Source organism: Salmo salar, chromosome ssa05, assembly GCF_905237065.1.
Source record: "Salmo salar chromosome ssa05, Ssal_v3.1, whole genome shotgun sequence".
NCBI lineage: Eukaryota > Metazoa > Chordata > Actinopteri > Salmoniformes > Salmonidae > Salmo > Salmo salar.
In genome coordinates, this window is record NC_059446.1 from 9,818,764 (window position 1) to 9,830,635 (window position 11,872).

The following is an 11,872-nucleotide window of genomic DNA, read 5'->3' on the forward strand; positions in this document are numbered from 1 at the left end:
TTAGAATCAGAACACCAAACAGATCACACCATTACAGTGTTGATTAGAATCAGAACACCAAACAGATCACACCATTACAGTGTTGATTAGAATCAGAACACCAAACAGATCACACCATTACAGTGTGTTGATTAGAATCAGAACACCAAACAGATCACACCATTACAGTGTTGATTAGAATCAGAACACCAAACAGATCACACCATTACAGTGTTGATTAGAATCAGAACACTCACCACAAGTTCCAGGCTTCCATCAGAACCCTCATAGTTCTCCATGACAGAAGCAGTGAAGCCCAACTCTCTGACATACTCTGCTATCTTCAGAGGGTCCATCACCTCAGGGTTATAACGGACCTCAGCCTTACTAGCCATCAGGGCCACCAGCACAGAGTAGATACCTGCACAGTGGAACGCAGGACAATGTTAGACTAATGCAACATACCCATTTTAAATCACTTTTCTATGGAACTGATACATGAGTTTGATGCTAAAGGGAGACAACAGTAAATATATAAGTGATTAATGCCTTTACTAAAGGCCTAGGGTTTCCTGACCAGATGAAGGCTGTGGACTTGTACAACCCCCTCCACGTTTCTCCCATGTTACTTAAAAACTGCCATTGTACATCTTAAACTGACACCGTTTGTGACTCTTTTCCATCCCAGATACGACAGCTAGCTTCTGTAAAAAACAGGCTCCATGTCAGTGTTCCTAATAGAACTACACCATAGTTCCCATCACTAGTCAGTACCGGGTTGTGTTAATTACCAAAGAAAATGGACTGAAACGGGGAGTAAATCGTTGCAAAAATCGCAGGTCCTAATGAACATAACCCTGGCATGCACTAATGAACATAATCTCCTCTCACCGTGTTCATTCTTCAGGTTCCTCTCAATGTTAGCCACACAGGATGCACAGGTCATTCCACCAATCTGGATGAAGCATTTAGCGAGGGTGTTTGGGGCCCCCTTAACACACTGTGCAGCGCCCCTCTCTGGGTCGCTGTCCAGCTCCTTCTCCTTGACAGGGGTGGGGGACAGGGAAGAGGGCGAGGGGGGACTGATAACTGGGACGGTCAACAGCGAGTTGGTTCCTAAAAGGACAACATAGCAACAATGAGTTCCCATTTCATGTCGGTTTCTCATTCTGCTTTCTATGGCTGTTCTTCAGCTACTGTTCTGGGAAGTTTACATGAGTTACAAATAGACACAGATTCATTTGTTTTGCTTCACAGCACAGCCTTTAGGCTAGAGATACTATTAGGTGTAGGGTTGCAAAATTCCAGAAACTTCCCCAAAGACAGACATTTGTGTTGTATGATTCCCAGACTAAGTAGAGAGGGAATCCTCCCAACCAGGATCTCTGAAAAACCTGGGAATGTATGGAACGTTTGCTGAATTTTGAAACCCTAGTTAGGAGGATAAAAGAATACAAACCGCCCATCAACTCACCAGGCAGGAAGGCATCAAATCCCATGTCCTCTATGGCCTCTCTGAGCTCCTCTGGTTGGGTGAGGAGAGGGTCAAACTCAAACTTCCCTCTGTGATTGGCCAGCGACACCTTGGCAGACCGCACCCCCTTCCTCTGAGAAAGCATCCCCTCGATGGACTGAACACAGGACCCACAGGTCATCCCCTCTATATGGATCAGGGCCGTGGCCGTCAGAGGCTGGCTGTAACAGGGCTGGGTGGAGGAGAGGCCGGCCTGGGACGATGGTGGTGGTGTGGTGGATGTAGGGCTCCAGGGTTGAGTTTTAAACGTCCCCGGTGGAAGGGCCTCGATGGCTTGCTGTAGCCCAGACACAGTCACCCTCCCTGGGTCGTAGTGGATGGAGGCACTCTCTCTCTCCAACAATACCTCTATGGAGGTCACCCCAGCCAGCTTGGAGATGTTATCCTGGATATTTACCACACAGGAGTGGCAGTGCATGCCAGTCACCCTGAGGATAGTCTGGGCAGAATCTGTAGACACCTCAGAATCCTCAGTGGAAGATTCCACTGGTGCTGGGGGTGATAGGGCAGCGCTTAGCAACCGCTCCATCTCACTGACGGACAGCTGCAGGGGGCGGGGCTTGGACTTGGGTGTGGCTTTGAAGCCGGCCTTGGCGATCTGGGCGATGATGTCGTCGATAGTGATGAGGTATGGCAGGTAGAGAACCGTGGCCTCCTGGGAGTCTAGAACCACTGAGGGAGAACACAACATTCATAAATTATAATCTCCAGGAATCCAAAAGTATCACAGTGTTGAGGGTTTTTTCCAGATTATTCCTGACCCTGAAATGCAAGTTAATTTTAAGTGAGAATACTAGACTACAACCTCCCATATTTATTCATCGCTATAGAATGCCAAGTCAGATAAAGGACCAGTGCAGTCAATTTTTATTTTACTGTGTTTTAGATAGATCTCTCACACACACACTATGAGATTGGAATAATACTGTGAAAACAGCTGTTTGAAAATAAGTTTCAGCCTGTTTTAGTGGGATGGAATTTTGGCCTGCCTGATGACATCCCCAGCTAGTAAATTAAACTTTAATTTAAACGCAACATGCAACAATTTCTAAGATTTTACTGAGTTACAGTTCATAGAAGGAAATCAGTCTGTTCAAATAAATTCATTAGGCCCTAATCTATGGATTTCGCATGGCTGGGCAGGGGCGCAGCCCTGGGTGGGCATAGGCCCACCCACTTTGGAGGCAGGTCCAGCCAATCAGAATGAGTTTTTCCCAACCAAAGCTCTTTATTACAGACAGAAATACTCCTCAGCACCCCCCCACCCACCCTCTGATGATGATCCCACAGGTGAAGAAGCCGGATGTGGAGGTCCTGGGCTGGCGTGGTTACACATGGTCTGCGGTTGTGAGGCCGGTTGGACGTACAGCCAAATTCTGTAAATTGACGGTGGCGGCGTCTTATGAAATTAACACTAAATGATCTGGCAACAGCTCTGTTGGACATTCCTGCAGTCAACATGTCAATTGCGCGCTCCCTAAAAACTTGAGACATGTGTGGCATTATGTTGTGTGACAAAATGGCACATTTTAGAGTGGCAATTTATTGTCCCCAGCTTCTCTTTTATTTCAACTCATGAAACAACTTTACATGTTGAGTTTATATTTTTGTTCAGTGTAGTTAAAAGACTAATAAGAGAGTTCAACATCTCTGCCAATAACAGCTAGTTTTCCTCTCCCCACTCAGACCACTCCCAGACAATCCTAGCTAAATTCTTGCTTGAGAAATTGCTCTTTGCTAAGAAGCTATTTCTGTTTCTTTTTGACCATTTTAATTGAAAACAATCAAAGTAAAGTACTTCATTGTTACCAAGAAATGATTTGATATTGAAATGGCTGCATTGAACCTTTAGCAAGATCAGCACTACACTTGATCAGAACTCATTGAGTCACGATCAAATGATAATGGCCTTCAGTGTAAAACGGCTGACTACTACGCAATTACAAAGTAACCTTTGATTTTCTCAACTCCTTTGAGCTTGCCAATCTTCCCTTCGATGGTGGTGGTGCAGGACAGACAGACCATGCCCTCGATCCGCATCTTCACCAGCTGAGGCTGTGAGGATGTGGCCGGGGCTGACACTGTGGCAGGAGCTGGGACAAGAGTTTCCTCTGTAGGGCTATTGGATGTAGGGACCTCCAGGAGGGGGGCCATGCTACTAACCACCTCCCCCAGCTGCACTACACTGATCAGGGAAGGGATGAAGGTAACGGACACCCCCCTCTGGTCCTTGTTCTCCTGGACCTCCAGGACCGCCTGGAGCTGAGCTAGCCTCGTCAGAGCCTCCTGTTGGGCTTCAGGGGTGAGAAGGGCTGGGATGGGGACCAGCTGGGTCTCCGTGAGGACCACGGAGGCTGTGGTAGTGTCTGAGAGGATGGAGTCAAACCCCATGTCCTCCACGGCCTCCGCCAGGGACTCTGGGGTGTGATGACTGTGGTCGAAGATGATGCTGGCATTCTTCAGCTCCAGAGACACCTACCAGAAAAAAATATCAAACAAACAGAATAATTAAAAACACTTTATACTGAATCAACAGAAGTGACAGCTGATGTACAGTAATGCAGTTTCTAAAACTAGGCTTTCAAACTAAACAGAATTATACAGCGGTTATAAAATGATGCCATGGAGACATGCAGTCATTGACAGCCATAAAAATCATCATGTCATGGTTACTATGTAAATCAGCATAATTCTGAGATTCATGACATGGGCTGAAATCACATACACTGAGAGTGTTACTAAAACGTTACGAAGCTACGATCAATAGGACATCAAATCTATTCCACATAAACAAGTAGTCTGAAGATAATCCTCGTGCAGATTCAAGAGGAAGTCACCTGGAATGCATTTCAATTAACATCGACCGGATCGGTGTGTGTGTGTGTCCGCGGAACGGTTGAGCTAACGTGATTAGCATGAGGTTGTAAGTAACAAGAACATTTCCCAGGACATAGACATATCTGATATTGGCAGAAAGTTTAAATTCTTGTTAATCTAACTGCACTGTCCAATTTACAGTAGCTATTACAGTGAAATAATACCATGCTATTGTTTGAGAAGAGTGCACAATTATGAACTTGAAAATGTATTAATAAACCAATTAGGCCCATTTGGGCAGTATTGATCTAAATTGTGCCTGGGCTAGCACAACACAATATGGCCTTTATCTGGCAACTCAAAGATGGTACAAAACAAAATACATGGTTTCTTTCCTTTGTATTATCTTTTACCAGATCTAATGTGTTATATTCTCCTACATTATTTTAACATTTCCACAAACTTCTAAGTGTTTCCTTTCAAATGGTATCAAGAATATGCATATCCTTGCTTCTCAGGTCCTGAGCTACAGGCAGTTAGATTTGGGCATGTCATTTTAGGTGAAAATTTAAAAAGGGGCGGATCCAAATTAACAGGTGAGCATTGTTAAAAGTTAATTTGTGGAATTTCTCTCCTTCTGAATGCGTTTGAGCCAATCAGTTATGTTGTGACAAGGTACGGTTGGTATACAGAAGATCGTCCTATTTGGTGAAAGACCTATTTGGTGAAAGACCAAGTCCATATTATGGCAAGAACAGCTCAAATAAGCAAAGAGAAATGACAGTCCATCATTACTTTAAGACATGAAGGTCAGTCAATCTGGAACATTAAGAAGTTTGAAAGTTTCTTCAAGTGCAGTCGCACAACCATCAAGCACTATGATGAAACTGGCTCTCATGAGGACCGCCACAGGAAAGGAAGACCCAGAGTTACCTCTGCTGCAGAGGATAAGTTCAATAGAGTTACCAGCCTCAGAAATTGCAGCCCAAATAAATGCTTCACAGAGTTCAAGTAACAGACACATCAACTGTTCAGAGAAGACTGTGCGAATCAGGCCTTCATGGTCGAATTTCTGCAAAGAAACCACTACTAAAGGACATCATTAATAAGAAGAGACTTGCTTGAGCCAAGAAACACAAGCAATGGACATTAGACTGGTGGAAATCTGTAATTTGGTCTGATGAGTCCAAATTAGATTTTTGGTTCCAACTGCCTTGTCTGTGTGAGACGCAGCGAAGGTGAACGGATGATCTCCGCATGTGTGATTCCCACCGTGAAGCATGGAGGAGGTGGTGTGATGGTTCTTTGCTGGTGACAGTGTCAGTGATTGATTTGGAATTCAAGGCACACTTAAATAGCATGGCGACCATAGCATTCTGCAACGATACGCCATCCCATCTGGTTTGCGCTTAGTGGGACTATCATTTGTTTTTCAACAGTGTGATGTGAGAGAGTAATGGAGTGCTTCATCAGATGACCTGGCCTCCACAATCACCCGACCTCAACCCAATTGAGATGGTTTGGGATGAGTCGGACTGCAGAGTGAAGGAAAAGCAGCCAACAAGTGCTCAGCATATGTGGGAACTCCTTCAAGACTGTTGGAAAAGCATTCCAGGTGAAGCTGGTTGAGAGATTGCCAAGAGTGTGCAGAGCTGTCATCAAGGCAAAGGGTGGCTACTTTGAAGAATAAAAAATATATTTTGATTTGTTTAACTACATGATTCCATGTGTGTTATTTCATAGTTTTGATGTCTTCACTAACATTCTACAATGTAGAAAATAGTAAAAAATAAAAATGAGTAGGTGTGTTCCAACTTTTGACTGGTACTGTATATAAAGAGGAGGAGTGCATTGGCCTCAGAAGCTTCCAGCATGTTCTAGTAGCAAAACAATGAACCCATATCTCTCTAACACACACACACACACACACACGGAAACTTGTGATTAACTGACGCCATCACATGACCACTCAGCCCTGACTGAACTGCAAGTTAAAAACACAGGAGGGAAGTGTGTGTTCACGTACCAGAGATGATCTATGTTTTCCTAAATGTGTGTGTGTGTGTCAGGGAGAGCGAGAGTAAATGAGAGAGAAAGACTGTCCTTTCCTCATACAGTCTACTACTGTTTTGAACTTTGACACTAGTCAAAAACTATCCTACAGGCCTACCGTCCACGTGCAACAACAACCTATTCACTCCTCACTTAAAGGACATGTACTGTTCCTTACAATGACACACATTACTGTCCCCAGACCCTTTAAAGGAATTGATGACATTGCCCATCCGCCGTCTGCTACCCGTTCAGCCGGTTATCGACCCACAATAACCAAATGACAGTCCTGTAAAGACCAGCTTTCTGTCAGGAACAACGCCATTACATTACATCCTCATTAGCCTGTGCCTGAGGGGTAAACACACAGAGAAGGCCAGGCCACATTTACTGCCATCTAGGACATTATTACAGCTGCTACACGGAATTAAGGATCACTGTATATCTTCAATTAAGCTATATAAACAAGCCACCCCCTTAGGGGAGAGGAGGAGGAGGCTGAGGTGCATCCCAAATCACACCCTATTCCCTGATTCCTTGGTCAAAAGTAGTTGAGAATAGGGTGCGATTTGGGATGCAGCCTGGAAATCAGATGCTATGGGATATTTAGTTGGGTGAAATGAATACAAATTATAGTTGTTAAGAGATAAAATAAGGAAACATTTTTGCTGCTTTCTCAATTCTAGCTAGTTAGTTTCACATCTAGTTTATAAAATGTTCTGAAACTGAAGAGAAAAAAAAAGAAAAAAAAAATAAGCAAACTCTGCTATTTTAAATCTTTGGAAATTGTGCAATGGTGTCAAGTCTATGGTGGAAATGCAGACTTGGCAGTTTGAAGACATTCTGTTTGAAAGGTGAAAGACTGATGAACACAAAGCTGTAAGGGTGAAAACATCCTTCAGATCCGGTCAAATCAGTTGGATGTGTAGGTTATAGTCTAACATTTACATGTCACACAAAGGCCTATCCTATAAAGTTGTGATACACATGTTAAAACACATTGGCCCAGTTCCCAGATTGCGGATTCCTGGACCCAAAAAATAAAAATCATGCTCACTGGAGTCCAGGACTAGGCTTAATGTGGGTCTGGGAAACCTCCCCTAAATGTGTACCGGACCCACCTTGATGTGTACGACTCCAGGAAGACCCCCAATGCGCTGCTCAATAGACTGAACACAGGAAGCACAGGTCATCCCCTCTACACCCAGGCAAACTGAGCTCAGCTTGACCTTCAGCGTCATTGTAAGTCCTTAGTCTGGAAACAAAACAAAGGACATAGCATGGTTTAACAAAGAAAACATTTTCACATTCCAAAAAGCAAACAAGGGCATAAGCTAGACTATTTATGAGCACATGACAAGGATCTCGTTTCCCACAGCAAGAGAGTAAACAGAAATGAAACAGGCCAGTAAATATTACATTGACGTCATACACTCCAAGATAAGGATTCGTCAATGGGCTGATGTGCAGCAGCCCCTCTCAATAAATCACAAGGTCCAAAACTAAAATGTTCTATTTCTTACATGTCACTCAGAGACCCTTTCATACCCCTCCTTCCTACCTAACATCACACATATCTCCATCACACTCTGAAAAGCTGTAAGGAAAAACATTTTATGAACCCCCCAAAAATGATCTACTTACCCATCAGCTTCACATACATACACACATATATAGATAGATATATATATATCTCCGAAAATAAAATCTGCACTACTGCTGTTTTGAGGATCAATCCATATTGTAGCTACCAAATACCAGACCAAACACAAGGCATTGGACGTATACAAAAGAAATCTTGCTTATCCCAGCTCAGGAGCCACTGACAGTGCAGTAGAAGAGGAACATGTCGTTGCTTTGACAGTAGAGAGATAGGGGCTATTAGCTACATCATTGTGTGGCAGGGGATCTGATTTGATGACGCTCCAGCCACTCCACTTGCCATGAACGACTTAAAGGAACCAAAAAAGGAGAAGAGTCCGCCGGAAGCCAGAAGTTCAATCAAATTCAATATGCTGATTGTTAGTAGGGTTGATACTTATGCAGGGGGGGGGTCGTTCCATGTCATTTCAGCAAGTCATGACACCCACCATCTCAGATTCTTCCGAAATTGTTTCTGTAGTTAGAAAGATTATCATTCCTGCAACATTTTTTTTGTTGAACTATAATTAGATTTCTGAGAAATAAAGCTAACTGATTGCACCCAAATTGGCATTATAAATGTATAGGATTCATATAATCTTCAATAAATATAGTACCTAACATCCGATTTGGACCATAATTCTTCCTAACAATGAGTACGACATGAGGAATCAAATAAAAACATTTTAAAGGCCACCCTATGTTATTTCATAGTTTTGATATCTTCACAATTATTCTACAATGTAGATAATAGTAAAAATAAATAAAAACCCTTGAATGAGAAGGTGTCCAAACTTTTGACTGGTACTGTATGCATGTCTGTATGTATATACAGTTGAAGTCGGAAGTTTACATACACTTAGGTTGGAGTCATTAAAACTCGTTTTTCAACCACTCCACAAATTTCTTGTTAACAAACTATAGTTTTGGCAAGTTGGTTAGGACATCTACTTTGTGCATGACAAGTCATTTTTCCAACAATTGTTTACAGACAGATTATTTCACTGTATCACAATTCCAGTGGGTCAGAAGTTTACATACACTAAGCTGACTGTGCCTTTAAACAGCTTGGAAATCTCCAGAAAATTATGTCATGGCTTTAGAAGCTTCTGATAGGCTAATTGACATAATTTGAGTCAATTGGAGGTGTACCTGTGGATGTATTTCAAGGCCTACCTTCAAACTCAGTGCCTCTTTGCTTGACATCATGGGAAAATCAAAAAGAAATCAGCCAAGACCTCAGAAAAAAATTGTAGCCCTCCACAAGTCTGGTTCATCCTTGGGAGCAATTTCCAAATGCCTGAATGTACCACGTTCATCTGTACAAACAATAGTACGCAAGTATAAACACCATGGGACCACGCAGCCGTCATACATCTCAGGAAGGAGACGCGTTCTGTCTCCTAGAGATGAACGTACTTTGATACAAAAAGTGCAAATCAATCCCAGAACAACAACAAAGGACCTTGTGAAGATGATGGAGGAAACAGGTACAAAGTACCTGCATCCACAGTCAAACGAGTCCTATATCGACATAACCTGAAAGGCCACTCAGCAAGGAAGAAGCCACTGCTCCAAAACAGCCATAAAAAAAAGCCAGACTGCAGTTTCCAACTGCACATGGGGACAAAGATCGTACTTTTTGGAGAAATGTCCTCTGGTCTGATGAAACAAAAATAGAACTGTTTGGCCGGAATGACCATCGTTATGTTTGGAGGAAAAAGGGGGATGCTTGCAAGCCGAAGAACACCATCCCAACCATGAAGCACGGGGGTGGCAGCATCATGTAGTAGGGGTGCTTTGCTGCAGGAGGGACTGGTGCACTTCACAAAATAGATGGCATCATGAGGGAGTAAAATTATGTTGATATATTGAAGCAACATCTCAAGACATCATTCAGGAAGTTAAAGCTTGGTCGCAAATGGGTCTTCCAAATGGACAATAACCCCAAGCATACTTACAAAGTCGTGGCAAAATGGCTTAAGGACAACAAAGTCAAGGTATTAGAGTGGCCATCACAAAGCCCTGACCTCAATCCTATAGAAAATTTGTGCACAGAACTGAAAAAGTTTGTGCGAGCAAGAAGGCCTACAAACCTGACTCAGTTACACCATCTCTGTCAGGAGGAATGGGCCAAAATTCACCCAACTTATTGTGGGAAGCTTGTGGAAGGCTACCCGAAACGTTTGACCCAAGTTAAACAATTTACGGGCAATGCTACCAAATACTAATTGAGTGTATGTAAACTTCTGACCGATTGGGAATGTGATGAAAGAAATAGAAGCTGAAATAAATCCCTCTACTATTATTCTGACATTTCACATTCTTAAAATGAAGTGGTGATCCTAACTGACCTAAAACAGGGAATTTTTACTAGGATTAAATGTCAGGAATTGTGAAAAACTGAGTTTAAATGTATTTGGCTAAGGTGTATGTAAACTTCCGACTTCAACTGTATGTATTTGGATGGCGTATCAATATACACCCAGTCACTACAAAGATATAGGCGTCCTTCCTAACCCAATTGCCAGAGAGGAAGGAAGCCGCACAGGGATTGGTGACTTTAGGTCAGTGGTGACTTTAAAACAGTTAAAGTTTAATGGCTGTGATAGAAAACGTAGGATGGATCAACAACATTGTAGTTACTCCACAATACTAACCCAATTGACTGAGTGAAAAGAAGGAAGCCTGTACAGAATAAATAATACTCCAAAACATGCATCCTGTTTGCAACAAGGCACTAAAGTAATACTGCAAAAATTTGGCAAAGCAATTCACCTTTTGGCCTGAATACAAAGTGTTATGTTTGGGGCAAATCCAATAGAACACATTACTGAGTACCACACTCCATTTTCTAAAAACCTGTTTTCACTTTGTCATGAGTGAGAAATGGTTGAGAAAAATATATATTTAATCCATTTTGAATTCAGGCTGTAACACAACAAAATGTGGAATAAGTCAAGGGGTATGAATACTTTCTGAAGCCAATATAAATACTAGTGTTGCTAAAAGCAGATACAACGATCCTGCCTAGCTACCTACCCATCTCTTCTTAAAATGTATTGGAATGACAAAGGATGTTTGTATAGTGAATGGAATCCGTTCATGGGTACCCCAAAGCCAGAATAGATCATCATGAGTGACACAGATAGGACTGGATGGTCACAGTAAGCAACATTTGGAGACCTCTAGGACTGTCAGTACTCGCTACATCGACCTTAGAAAACAAGTTACATCATAAATTAGCTAGCCATGGCATGAAAGTCCTTTGGTTAGCTTCGCGTCACATAGCTAAACGTATTTATTGGATGCGTAGTAATAACATTAATGCAATGGATACATTATTGGCTTAATAGCTACTCTAACTATGACACCACAGCAAATGTTCAGTAACTTATTTTCGTACAATCTGTATTTTAATCATAGCTATATTATATTAGCATAGCTAGCTAGCCCAATATTGGACTAAAGGACCGTAACGTTACTCCTATAGGGCTAAGACCGTTGCTAGCTAAGGTTAACGTTACTCCTATAGGGCTAGGACCGTTGCTAGTTAACGTTACTCCTATAGGGCTAAGACCGTTCCTAGCTAAGGTTAACGTTACTCCTATAGGGCTAAGACCGTTGCTAGCTAAGGTTAACGTTACTCCTATAGGGCTAAGACCGTTGCTAGCTAAGGTTAACGTTACTCCTATAGGGCTAAGACCGTTGCTAGCTAAGGTTAACGTTACTCCTATAGGACTAAGACCGTTGCTAGCTAACTTAACATGTTCATGTTAAAGATGCATTGGCTCTGGAAGCCAAAACAGCCAAATACTCCATCTAACGTTAAACGTGAATCGATGTATT

The 11,872-nt window shown here is 42.5% G+C and overlaps 1 protein-coding gene across 1 annotated transcript; it reads right to left on the bottom strand.

Annotated features, from left to right (window-relative positions):
* Nucleotides 1–3,060: 3,060 nt before the first annotated feature.
* LOC100196483 (ATPase, Cu++ transporting, alpha polypeptide) lies at nt 3,061–7,640 on the bottom strand. Its single transcript, NM_001141512.1, is given in 2 exon segments — nt 3,061–3,988; nt 7,504–7,640. Coding segments are annotated over 2 exon segments (663 nt in total). The 5' UTR covers nt 7,624–7,640; the 3' UTR covers nt 3,061–3,445.
* Between the last annotated feature and the right edge of the window lie 4,232 nt (nt 7,641–11,872).